At 40.9% G+C, this 13,913-nt stretch overlaps 1 protein-coding gene across 1 annotated transcript in view; it reads left to right on the top strand.

Moving 5' to 3' along the window:
- The window catches only part of swap70b (switching B cell complex subunit SWAP70b), a 29,502-nt gene extending 16,938 nt beyond the window's left edge, over positions 1–12,564 (top strand). Inside the window, exons 8-12 of the mRNA XM_071904935.2 lie at positions 3,611–3,718; positions 5,295–5,461; positions 7,360–7,558; positions 9,100–9,196; positions 10,740–12,564. Coding sequence (XP_071761036.1) covers positions 3,611–3,718; positions 5,295–5,461; positions 7,360–7,558; positions 9,100–9,196; positions 10,740–10,858 — 690 coding nt within the window. The 3' untranslated portion in view covers positions 10,859–12,564. The remainder of the gene's footprint in view (positions 1–3,610; positions 3,719–5,294; positions 5,462–7,359; positions 7,559–9,099; positions 9,197–10,739) is intronic.
- Positions 12,565–13,913: the final 1,349 nt, after the last annotated feature.

Below are 13,913 nucleotides of genomic sequence, written 5' to 3'. Positions count from 1 at the left end.
AAAAGCATACAACTCTACCAGTCAATTAAAAAAGGGAGAGGGACGGGCAAGACACATTCCTCCCAGGTTGTCTTGGAGAGAACAAACTCAAGAACCTGAGCACAGAGAAGGGTCTTTACCATTTGAAACTTTGGGTTTTCCATTTTCGCCAGCCAAGTCTCCATCTGATTATCCCTCGGTTAGCAAGTAAACTTCCAGGATCTTTATCCGCCCTCAGTGTTCTTTTATTTTGGAGTCGTACTATTACGTCAAACGCAGCATGGAGGACACAAGAACGCATACTGAGAAACGCACACATCTCAAACTGTAAAGATGTGTTCTCTGTGTTCATGTTCTTGAGAAGTTTGTTCTCTCTAAGACGGTGGTTCTCAACGTGGGGTCCGGGGACCGCCAGGGGTCCTTGAGGGGGTTCCAGGGGGTCCCCAGCAAATTGATGAATTGTTAAACTTCAGCATTATTTCATTTACAAGAAGTTAACACAACTAGAGAATGTAGAATAATGACCGTTTTGATCATAGTTTCACTATCTCTCTACCTACAATACAGATAGTTATGGGATTCTGGACAAAATCATATCTAACAATAAAAATATTCTCAGATTTGGGTCAGATAGACAAAATCTCATCAAATGGGGGTCTGTGGCCCTAATGTGGACTAAATTAGGGATCCTTGATATGAAAAAGGTTGAGAATCAGAGCTCTAAGACAACTTGGGAAGGAACGGGACACACTTGGCATTCTTGGACTAATGGAATAATTATAATATAATCAGCTACTAAATCCCTCCCAGAGCCTTGGGTGCTGTTCTGTTAGCTGACCCTGACCTCTGACCTCCCTGAATTTCCCTACAGGGCTCAACAGTATCACACCATTAGTACATGATAAAAAAAAACAACAACAGTGCAACATGGCAGCAGAAACAAGTCGGTCGCTAGTGCTTAATAGCAACTCAGTCACTCTTGAGTAGCTGAATACTCCTCAATCACAAGAAGTCATTTTTGTTTTCCATCATGCTTCAGATATAAGAGGTGATAGAGATTGGTGAGGAATGTCGCGACGGCTGTGTCATGTTGTGTTTAAAATTCTTTACTACGTAGCTTGTTAATGTTGGAAGTCACCCAGGCAAGGTGCTTCTTTACCCAACCAGAACAATCATGTTGTCATCACTGTACAGTTACAGCACTTCTATCAAGCTAAACCAGTACAGAAGAAACTTCCTTGTAGACGACATCACACTTAAAATAGCACTAGACAACCTGAAAGCGACATGCATCATTTTTAGATCAGCCCTTATAACTGCCACCAGTGTATTCATTATATATACGACCCGATGCTGGTTTCAGTCCCTCACACACAAGTAGGTCACCTAAAAACTGCGTGATGAGTTTCCTTCTACAGAAACCCATTGTTGTTGGCAGTTACACTCCATGTGCTCATGAATGTCAATAATAGATTAGCCCCACCTTGTGGCCTCCCTCTCATGAATAGTCTCACCCACTCCAGTCAGAAGAATGTGGATTGTACCATTCAGGGAAATGAAAGGGGTAGAGGGGGAGACATTTGCACTCACTTAACTTGTTTTTCCAGTCCTAATTGAAACTGTTGATTGGCTGTTAAAATTCAGCGTCTCCAAATACTGATGATGACGAAAGGCTGTTTCCTGCTATCAGCTGGACATTCTGCTTGATAGGAAGTGTCAGCTTCCCGAAAATTAAGGAACTAGTTGGTACTTACTATTACTATACTGGATGTTTTATATTTTTTAGGTCTAAGTTATTGCTGTTATTGATCTGTAAGAGGCGATGGCATTAGCTGTAAATGACATGGCTTCGTTGCAGAGTAAAAACAGAAGCATTGTTTATTTTCAGAGCGGTCACGACGACATATAGTCGCTGTCGAGTGAAAACCTTGCATCTCCAAAATGTAAACTTTCAAAAATAAAGAAAAACTGCCTTGTTTTTACCTTGATAATACATTTTTGACGTGATCCAAAGTGTTTCATAAGCCCAAGGGGTCAGATAATTATATCATGTAATCCTTTAACTGAAGTGAAAACATGAAAATCACCAAAATTGGAGTTAAAAGTTTTTTTTTTTAGTTTTTTTTTTTAAGTACAGTAGATGACAGTGCAGTAATACTATGAATGCTGCAACCGTCAGCACCCGTTGTGACAGAGGTTGAGACACAGCAGCAGTCGGCACATAATGACACGTCACATAATGCAGCGTAGTCGAGGTCGAGGACGGCTACTAGTTTCACTAAGGCAACAATTTGTCTTTGTCAGAGATGACACTGCTCTCCTGAACGCACAAGAACTGGAGAACAATCTGCCATTGAGGTGCAAGTCCCTGTCTCGCATACTTGATTGCATGAATGCACAATGCACATGCATGTACACACACACACACACACACACACACACACACACACAGAGAGGCCCAGGGTCATCTCCAGTGAAGTCTGGGTTCACACATACACAATAGGTGCTCTGTTCCAGCTGGCATCTCCACACTAACCTGCTATAAGGAGTGTGTGTCGCAGTCTGCAGACACTTCACAGCTGGGTGACAGGAGTCAACACGGGGTTAATGGGACCACTAATCCACCTGGCCCGCCTCATTTATTTAAAGATATTTTTTCTGGCATATCTGCTTTACTGGACAAGGAGGGGGATGACGTGCAACAAAGGCTGTGAGCAGGATTCAAACTCATGACTTTATGAGAACATGGGTCCTAATCTATAAGACAACCAGGTCACTTCAGGCTCAAATGCTTACTATTTTTTATAAAAGTAGGCAATAACACACCATTGTTATAAAAAAAACACAAATGTTTAATAGATAAATGTTCAATAACAACAACAACAACTAGAAGCCACAAAAACCTGAACAGCGCAAACCTGAACAGTCCTACGACTTGCTGTTACACTTAATAATAATGAAAATAATAATAATAATGAATAAATACATTATTCTTACATCAAGCAATATATCTAGTACTGGTATGAGTGGTTAATCACTGTATGGTTACATTACAATATACAGTGTAAATGTTATGCAGGTTATAATGTTGGTTTCAGGGCTCAGAAAAACAGTGGAGTGATATATTATTGTATTAATGTTAATGTGTTTTGGAATAGGGATTCCCAATTTCTCTGTTTATTTTTTGAGATTCTGTTTCTGTATCAGCAGTTCTTAGCAAGAAATGTTATTTTAGCAGCTGCATATGTTCTCTTTCAATTCCTCTTCACAGCTTGTTTGTGTCTTTCCAGCAAAGAACGCTACTATGTTTAAATCGCTGTTTAGAGATAACATCTCCGCTTCTGTGTTATTTAGGCCGTTGCTTTCTTCCAGCCTTTCAAACTGACATCATCTGAACGTAGTAAACCCCCCTAGATAGGGCTGTGTCCATGTGAAAACACTGTAACACCAGTTTTGGTGTTTTTCCTCCTTTGCTTCTTTTAGTTAAACATGAATTTAACATGAATTTAGATGTTCTGTATGTGCTGGATATGTCCCATGACCCCTAAAGTCCATGAGAACCTTTCAAAACCTATTATACAACTCAGGAAATTGACTTTGGTTGACCGCCATGTCTGTTTCTATTGGCCAGGCCCTGGAGGAGGCGGCGGCTAATGCGGCGGAGGAAGAGCGGCGGCGTCTTCAGACCCAAACCGAACTCCAGGACCGTTACAGGACGGACCTGGAGAGAGAGAAAATGGTACGTCGCTCATCCTTATCTGCCACCGAGTCATCACATCAGAGCCTGTGGTGGAGCAAATACACAATATAAAACGATTCAAGTGTTTAATATTCAATGCAAAATAAGTAAAATACCCATAATGTTCAATGTAGTGCCATCAAATGTCATACATATTATGTTTAATATAGATTCAATGAAATATCCTCCTGTTTCATTGATAAGTAGTGTTCCCTATTTTATATCTTAACTTCTACAGTTGCAGATAAAGGCATCAGTGTTCCGGTTATGCTTAACGCATGATCTAATAGCTTCCTCTTTTTTTTGTCAACTGATCGTGTGACTGGTGTGTAAAACCTTTCTCATAGTAACCAGTATTTACAGTCAAAAGCAAAAAGTGCCACATTTGCTCTGATGTGTAAAATCATAGTGTAAATAGATCGAAGCTGATCGAAGCTGTACTGCAGTACTGACACCGGTGATGGCTGATGAGTCATTTACTGTTTACTGGTATCTTCACTACACATTTAATCATTTCTCATATATACGGTTCTATCTTACTCACCTAGCGCTGACAGGGTTTGGAGACTTGTATGCACTGATGGTACTGTAAGGCACTTTGGTTAAACACATCCACCACATGTGCTACGCTACACCGCCTCTGGTGATAAGGCATCACGATTCTGTGGTTAATGCTAACATGCCTTCTTCAGATCATGAAGAGAGTGTACAAGCAGATGTTCATGATGTTTGTTGTCCATCAGTGAGATGTTGGTTAGTTTCCATCTCTGTTTCAGTCTTTGTTGTGTTCTAAGGAAGAGAACAGTTGGTTCTCATTGATATTATTAATAGAAATAGTGTGGTAGAACGAAGCCTCAGCACATAGAAATGAACTTAAACTCACATGCTAATACACACCAACTAACTACAAAGTACAAACAGAGTGTGTTGAATGGCTGTTAGCAACTAGCATTATCTCAAAGTGAGTAAATGCTAAGATGCCAAGTCTGGCAGTTTTGTGTAGGGGATTGGTAAAATTTAAATGGAATATGATACAAAAAAACCCTGTTGTTTTGAACTAGCAGGGACTACTTTCCCTGTCTCCACTGGAAGTTAAGGCAGTGGGCAACGGGAGACTGTGTGCAGCTAAAAATCACTGTGCAGTGGATGAACATGTGATTGCTCACCAGAAATAGTTCCAAAAATAACCCTGGCTGCGTCAGCTGAATTAAGTTAATGATGATTCATTCACAATTTGTAAATCTAAAGGCTGTATAATAAAAACCAACAACAACTTTTATTCCTAAAAGGTCAGTCTTCATACTTGGATAATGCTAGTCGCCTACAATCAGTCAGCATAGTGTATGCTAAAGAGTTAGCATGAAGCACCAGAGCAAATGATCTACCAGGGACACATGGATGATTTTGACGTCTATGTTCTCATCACTTAAAGGGTAAATTGACCAACGGGCCATTCTCCCAAACTTGGTGTACTCCTTTAAGACCACTTATTAAACAATGGACTCTTCAAAGAGACTATCACGTATTGATAATGAATATTGGATAATGTGTGGCTCTGTATTTCCTGGTTCAACAGGTACGGCAGCAGATGGAGGAGCAGGTGGCCCAGAAGTCCACTGAGCTGGAGCAGTATCTGCAGCGGGTCCGGGAGCTGGAGGACATGTACCGCCGGCTGGAGGACGCTCTGGAGGACGAGAGGCACGCCAGGCAGGACGAGGAGACGGTCCGCAAGCTGCAGGCACGGTCAGTGGGCAAACAGTGGGCCTACAGAGGCTGCATGGCTGGTGCCTCCATGGAGGTCCATTGGAGAAATTGGCTGTGCACAAATATTGGTTGAATATTTAACAACTGGGCTAGAAAAGATATATCTGAAAAAAAAATTGGGTATGTGGGTATTTCGATAATTTTACATGTAAAAACTGGTTTAAATTAGGTTATTATAACAGACCTTTAATTTAGCAAAGCAACTAATGTTATCATGCAACTACAAGCCACTAATAACACTAACTAGCTACTAGCTACTAGCTACGTAACGTTAGCTGTGAGAATCAGATGTGTTAACAACAAGACAGTGATGGTTAGCTGACCAGATTCTATGGTTAGCTAGCTAACAAGCTGATAGTAAACACAAAATGTTCAGATTTATCAGTGACAAAATGATCAAAAACAGCACAGAAATTAACCATGACTATTAAATTCTGTTGAGACGGACAAACACAGCCAGCTGTTCACAGCTGTTATTGCTCAAGAGAATTAGGACCTCCAATATGGCCGCCAGAGAGTGTGTTATGTCACCTGAAAGCCCTCTATACAAGCAGGCAGTGAGGGGGTACACACAGACAAGCATGAACATATACATACACACACACACACATGAGATTTCAGGGGAACACGTGGTTAGAAGTAGGGTTAGACTAATACATAATTTTGCAGATGTATCAGGCTGTTATAGGCCTTTTTTATCCAGTTTATTAAAAACTGGATATTGGCCAGTCAGTGTAGTCCACCTCCGATATGATGGATATGATGCAGCTTGTTTGACTACTTATTGTATAATTGATACTACACTGGATGTCTATGGGAATTCATTAACCTATTCAAAATTTGATCGGATTCCATGCAAGTTTGGCCTTGAAATACTGATATCGGTTGAACCCTACTTGGAAGTAAAGGAGCTCATTCATTTTGCAAGTAAAAGTCTGGTTTATTTGACAAACGATTCACTGCTTCGGGCTTCATCAAGCACAGGGTTTGCTCCTATTTCTATTAGAGGCACACACACACAGCCAGACATGGGACTCGTAGTTCCTTCTGTCCGCCACATTTCCTCCCTTGTCCTTCCTTCCTCTCTGCTGACATTTGCTTTCCACATCATATTCTGTCTGACCGGCAGTGAGTGTGTCAGCACCATTCTCCTCACCACTGTGCTGTCTACTGTGTTAAAAGGAGAGCGATCAGTCCCTTATCCTTAAGTATTTAACAGAGGCCATTTGGTGGATGCTTTCGTCCATGTGACTTGCAGTAAATTCAAGTAAAAGTAGCAGTAAAAATGTCCTTCTGATACTTTATTTACTCTGTGTACCAAATTTTCTGATTCTTGAAACCACAATCCAGAATTGCAATATGGCGCCACCTGCTGAAACACTGCCATGCCACAACCAGCTTTACTTGTTTGTTTATCATTAATTAGTTCATTCATTCATTCATCCATCCATTCATTCATTAATTCATTCATGTGTTTTTTGGACAGAGGCAACTGCATATGACACTATGTGATAGCTAAACATAAGTTTTAAATGTCTTTTTAGGCTGTAAAAGTTTATTCAGTGTTTACATTACATTGAATTAAAACAGACCTGTAACAGATCTGTATTGTACAACCTGTGTTGTGACTTTAAGAACATATAGGGTTCCTACTAAAATTGTAATTTTTTTCCCTTTTTTAAAATGTTGCTAAATCTGAGCTACAGAGGGAATCTAAAACATTGAATTGAGGCTGTAAGACAAGGAGTAGGAATGTATGTTGTTCCATGTATGACACCATACTTCTCCTATGACAATGTATATTTAAATAGTCATAGTCTTTTATATATGGCATTATATTCCATGTTGCCCATGATGACACCTATGTGGATTACCAGGCTACTGGAGGAGGAGGCGACCAAGAGGGTGGAGCTAGAGCAGATCCACCTGCGGCAGCAGCGGGCCATCTCAGAGACGGAGGCTGAGAAACAGGAGCTGGAGAAGGAGCGTCTGGCCAAGGAGAGCGCGCTGCAGGCCGCCATGAAGCAGCTGGAGCAGCTGGAGAGCGAGAGGCAGGGGGCGCTGGAGCAGTACCAGGTCAGATTATAGCAGTAGCAGCAGTAGGCAGTAGCCATAGTGGTAGTACTGGAACTAGTGGTTAGTAGTAGTTAATGTTCCCTCTAAGCCAGTAGTGTCCAGTCCTGTGCCATGGAAGAGTCTGCAGGTTTTCAGTCCAATCAAACTCTACATCAGATGATTTCACTAACTGGCACCTTCAACCAAAAATTGAGGGACTAATTATTGAGATCAGCTCTAATAAAAACCTGCACACTCTTCCATGGTACAAGCCTGGACACCACTGGGTTGGAGGGAACACTGGTGGTAGCAGCAGCATTATTAGTAATAGTAGCAGCAGTAGCAGTGGCATAACTAGTAGTAGGAGACTGGGAGTAGTTGCCACAGTAATCACAAAGTGTACAAAGTGCAATATACAGGAAACTGTCTTGACGACATTTGTGCAGAGTTATACTGACGGCTTACAGAGTGTCACAGTGCACATTAACACACATGGTACAAGAACCTCACACATAGAGCAAAGAAAATGTGCAAGATTCTGGACAGTAGACTACACACATCACACAAGAATAGGAGTAAGAACAAGAATAATGCCTTTTATTTGTAATAGGCTTTTCCCATAGTATTTTCCCTATTTCCCAAACCCAGAAAGCACTAAGCTCAGTCAGCACCACCCTCAGCAACTCATAAAATGGCTACCAAGACATAAATGTGGAGAAATATCACTGGCACAAAACTCTGAAAGTTTGAAGCTCAGTTTTGAATCTTTGCGGGAATTTGTACTAAGTGTTTGAGGTTCTGTGGTTGTGCCAACGTTTTGCACACTTGAAATAAAAAAAATGTTTTTCCTACACCCAGTTTGAATACTCGTGGGTTAGGAGTACAGCTATAATGGACTACAATGTGTTCCAGTAGTGCATAAGCATTAGAAGCTGTTATAACACTCTTATAACATGTGTTGTCTCCTTGTGAAACAAATTAGAAACTCACCCATCATTAAATTAAGCCTGGTTCTCAATGTAGGGCATTATGAGCTGTAACTGTATTAATAACCACTCTTCTAATGCATTGTGATCTATTTTTAATATCTTCTAATTGGGTTGTAATGATAATAAGTAGGTTATAATTGTACTTTTAAAGTGTGCCTGTTCTCAGCAACCTTGAGCAAAAAAGTGAATGCATTTCTGTGGACCATGGTGTTAACACTGCAGTACCTTCCTTGACCAAATGGTGTCGCTATGTGACTGCTGGATGGGAGGCAGCTAGTTGGACATGGTAGAGAAACATGTTAGGAACTTATGAATGGTTAATAATTGCATGCAAATGAGTGATACAAATATACCAATAAGCATACTACATTATATTTATCCAAATGACACAATACGTTTGAATGGCCTATTTCAATTGTGGTCCTTAAATGTCAAATAAGGTCTCCCAGTTTACAAAAGGTGTTCTTAGAAAAGCACAAACACCTTAAAGAACCCCCTCATTGTATATTTTCCAGTTAATAACTATGTGTGTGTTTTCTCTGTGTGTTTCCTTGTGTGCCTGGTGTGAGGCAGACGGTGATGAAGAAGCTGGAGGACGCAACCAACAACACCAGGACCTGGAAGCACAAGGTGGCTCATCATGAGGGCTTGATACGGCTCATCCAGCCAGGTAACGACTGCACACTGCTGCCTGTGTGTGTGTGTGTGTGTGTGTGTGTGTGTGTGTGTGTGTAATACAATACAATACAATACAATACAACACAATACAAATAAAAATACAATATTAGGTTTTATTACATGCTTGACTCATGTAGAGGGACATTACATTACATTTTGAAAGGTTATTACATTATCCAGCTGTTATTACATTATCAGTTGCTATGGTTTCACTGGACCAAAGCATACACTGCACTTTGCACTTTTTGCAGCTAGAATAAAATAGACCTGAAGAGCAGGCTGAAGGAAATAAAAATGATAACCAGGCTGTTATTTTGTGGCACACATTCAATCTGTGAGTTTCAGAGCGCCACATTACGTCTTGTTGAATTGCGCCCACGATTCCCCTAAAGCTACAAGCCGACTCCTGGTATGAATAAATTTAATGGTGGTTTCTCCCTACTAATTTCCCCATAGAGTTCATTAGGAAAATTAGTATAGGGAGAAACAACCGGGCTGGTTTGATTACTAGACTCTTGGTTATTTAGACTCCCTCAGCTAACCGTGCTGCACGCAGCTCAGAGCAGGTTGGAGCGAAGCACACATGTAAAAAGGCAGGAAAGAGACAACCTGGTAATGAGATATCAAGATTTTGCTGATGTTTGTAAGTTGAAGGCTTCATAAGAATATTTTTTTATTACACACTAAAATGACTACTTCATGGCTATAATCTCAATCTGTCCAAATTCCTTTGGTGAAAATGAGGTTAATGAGGAAAAAGGGCTGCGGTTTTTTAACAGTTCATCTGATATTGATGAAATCAAGCTCAGTTGAAACATGAGAGTCTGCACTTTAACCTCACAGTCATGTATCATCTTGTATGCAAAATAATGAATATGGACCTAAAATATTAATGACTTCTTCTCGAAACACTTGTGGGGCTCACTTTTTGTGTCCAACCCTTAACACCATTTGGATTTTTATATCTGGTTTAGTGATTAAGCCTCTGACACCTCTGGTCCAAGGGATTGGAGCGACTAGAGAATATTCAGAGATCAGAAACACAAAAAAAAAGCAGGAAAACCCATTAAAAAAATCTCCCATTAAAAAGTAAAGGGAGGCGTATATCCAAAAAAACTAAAAAAGCCCAAAACAACGTGAAAAATGTGAGAGATAAATAGACACATTATCACTGAGTGTTGTAGTCCAGTGATTCTCAACCTTTTTCATATCAAGGACCCCTAATTTAGGGCCACGGACCCCCATTTGATGAGATTTTTTCTCTCTGACCAAAATCTGAGAATATTTTTATTGTTAGATATGATTTTGTCCAGAAATCCATGAGACAATTCTTCTACATTCTCTAATTGTGTTAACTTCTTGTAAATGAAATGATGGTGAAGTTTAACAATTCATCAATTTGCTGAGGACCCCTTGGAACCCCCGTCAAGGACCCCTGGTGGTCCCCGGACCCCACGTTGAGAACCACTGTTGTAGTCTACCTGAATGCAATATTCCTCTGTCTTGAACAGTCTCTTTAATTTCCCCCCCTCCAGGCTCCAAGGGGAACCAGATGATCACCAACTGGGGCCCTGCAGCCTTTTCTGAGGCGGAGCTCAGTCTGAGGGAGAAGGAGTGGCAGGACAGGAAGAACCAGCCGGCCCAGGCCCAGTAGAGCCTCCTCTGTCCCCGAACCTGAGACACGGCTCCGGCTCAGATATCTGCTGATCGAACAAAAAGAAGAAGAAGAAGAAGTAGGAGCAGAGAGGAGGAGAGAGGGCTGCTGGGATACACGACAAGTGTAACATCTAAGTAGTGATTGAAAGGAGTTCTTTGGTAACCGGATTTTCAGTGGAATCCAAAAACCTAAAAGTACCAAGATCAAGTAGCATCTCAAGAAGGAATGTGGCCGAAACACGTCAGTCGAACGGTTTTAAATGGGAAATAAAACAGAGCTAGATTAATAATGGAGTTTTATTTTAAAGGGGCATTAAGTAATCTATGACCTTTATCCCTTTATTGGCCTCTATGAGCAACCAGTAGGATTTACAACAACATTGATAGAAATTGTTTCCTCCTACACAAGTCTCTGGCCCAGTAATCACTGAGTCATTAGTATTGATCAACAACACTATCAACCCTCTGCAGATATATTAGTCATTTTGTGCTATTGGGCAATAAAATCGTACTTATTGCCCCTTTAAAGAGTGCCTTGGTCCAACATTGACCCAACGCCCGCTGACTCAGCGATGTGTGCGATGAGGCGTGCCTTCATTGGACGCATCTCAAATGACAACTCTGTCCGCCACAGACGAGCCATCTGGGTATTTGCAGCGGTGCAGCCAACTCGCTAATGATGCTACCAGTCTCTTTTGATACAAAGTCATCAGTTCTGAGTATTTAATAGTCTGTTAACAGTGGAGACTGTTGAATATGTAAAAGCCGACATTAGCTAACCTCCTGACAGGGTAACAAAAATACAAAATAGATATTTAAATTTGGTTTATTCATGATTTAAAAAGAGTTTGTACCCTGCTAGCGTTTAGTTCCTGTTTTGTTCCACTTTTCCCTGACTGTCTGGTTGTATCTATGAAGTGCACTACTGTTCACCAGAGTCTGACCTACTGCAATTGACAAATAAGGGAGCAGGTGAAGACCGATGCAGACAGCTAAAGTGGAAATTCACTGTTTTATGTTCAGGCTGTCATAGTGTCATAGGGTCTAAGGTCTGTGAGCGAGCAACGAGCCACTGAACGCGTTACCATTCAACTACTCACATTCCTGTGGCAACACTTTTTTTTTTTCCTTTTAACTCTTTGGGACCAATTTCAATGGAGATTACAAGGGATTTGTGTAAATATTTTAACACCGGTTACCTTTTTTGTTTTCCTTACTAAAGCAGCAACACACAGGAGCCATCATTAGCACCTGTGGATGACTTGTCTAATGTAAAGGCTGTGATACTTCCCACATTAACAAAGCTCTGTTATATCTTCCTGATACTGATTGTGAAATCATTAGGCATTAAAATGGCAGTATAATTCACTAACTTGCTGTCCCATTTTACTCCCATCATCAAAGTGCTCTTGTCTCCATTGACCTGAGTCTGTTTGCCCGAGGGTTAATCTTAGGGTTAGGGTTCATCTCTAGCTAAACTGGCCCTAAACATTGCCTGCCTTTAAACACTGTGTCAGAGATAGGGCGTTTTGCCAAAGCCTCACTGGAAACAGGAAAGCTAACTGCAGAACATTTGTCCTGTGCTGTAACCATCAGTGCCTTCGATACGTCATCGTTTGTGAACATTGTGGTTTCTGTTTTGTGTTTTTATATGTATGTATATAGCTGAAGACTGAACTATGTAATAAAACATGTCTTGAGTAACTGGCTTATCTTGCTTCTTCTTTTTTTGAAAAAACATTAATTTTCTCATTTTTTGAGCAAACAAAAAAGCAAACAAAAAAGTTCTCTTTATCTATATTTTTATTTTGTCTTTTGCTTATAATTGTTTTAATCCAATCAATCTATTTTATGTAAAGCACTTTGAGTTGCATTCTATGTATGAATGGTGCTAGAAAAATAAACTTATTATTTTTTATGCACAGTGTAGCAGGTTGCCCATTGAGGCAACTTTTTGCCAACTTCCAACTGGGTAGCAGTGACTAAGGAGCACTGCACTTTAAGCACATAGGAACACCATGTTGCCAGGAAAAAATGCCAAACATGTCTGACCCACCACATCACTTTGTAACCAGTTGCTGGCAATGTTGCCCATCTGCATCGCCACAAGAATTGGCTGTCGGATCATGTATGTCCTCCAGATGGCGCTGTGGCACCACAGAACACATCAGCACTGAGCGTGGAAAGAGAAGAATCTCCTGTGGCAAAAGTCTAGCAACAGAGGCATGGGGAGCCACTCGTACTGTTTAACTGTATATGTGTTATTGTGGATCACCTAGGGACAGAGCAGTTTCCATGACTTCACTGTCTAGACCCTCCATTTTCCAAAATAAAGCTGATCGTTGTCTCTTGTCTAGCTATGCAAGATACAGACAATATTATCGGTATCATATGCCGTTCTATAATTTTGTAATCGCCTATGTGTAATTAAATTGTTAGTCGTGAAATGATTTGATCAATATCATTTCTGGCCATTGACTGGACACAAACTCAGGCCTATTTTGGGAGTATTTGGACGATGAGGGACTCAATTCAACTTGGAAGTGTGAAGAAGAAAATATGTAAAAGAAACCTTCCTGCCAATCACAGGTTTAAATTACCAGTGTTAATATTTAGACCAACCTGGGTCGGATATGCTTTACCCTGCATGGAGTACCAAATGGGTGGGGTTAAATTCATCGGGACAGTTCAGACAGTGTCAGGTGAGCTGTCAATCACACCAAAGCACACTAAACTGACTTTCAAACACTTTCCTGTGACTAAGCTGGTATCCATCTCATTGTCCTGCTGTATGTGTTAAACTCCACCCATCTGGTACTCAAAGAAGGTTAAAACGAACCCTAAGAATTAACTGGAGATCCTATTTGACCCATGCAGGACAAGATTCAGTACGCATGAATGAGTGACACTACCAAAACAGAAAAACATTCCCCCAACGTTATGCAGAACAGACCACCTTATAAAGTCTCCACATCTAGATCGCCCCGCCCCCGCCCCCCTCGCTGCCCCCCCGATAGATCCCCAACTACGTTAATTCACTCCATCCTCCCTCC

Source organism: Centroberyx gerrardi, chromosome 4 (assembly GCF_048128805.1).
Source record: "Centroberyx gerrardi isolate f3 chromosome 4, fCenGer3.hap1.cur.20231027, whole genome shotgun sequence".
NCBI classification, from domain to species: Eukaryota; Metazoa; Chordata; class Actinopteri; order Beryciformes; family Berycidae; genus Centroberyx; species Centroberyx gerrardi.
The sequence above is the reverse complement of the archived record's forward strand: the minus strand, read 5'-3'. Positions and strand labels throughout refer to the sequence as shown.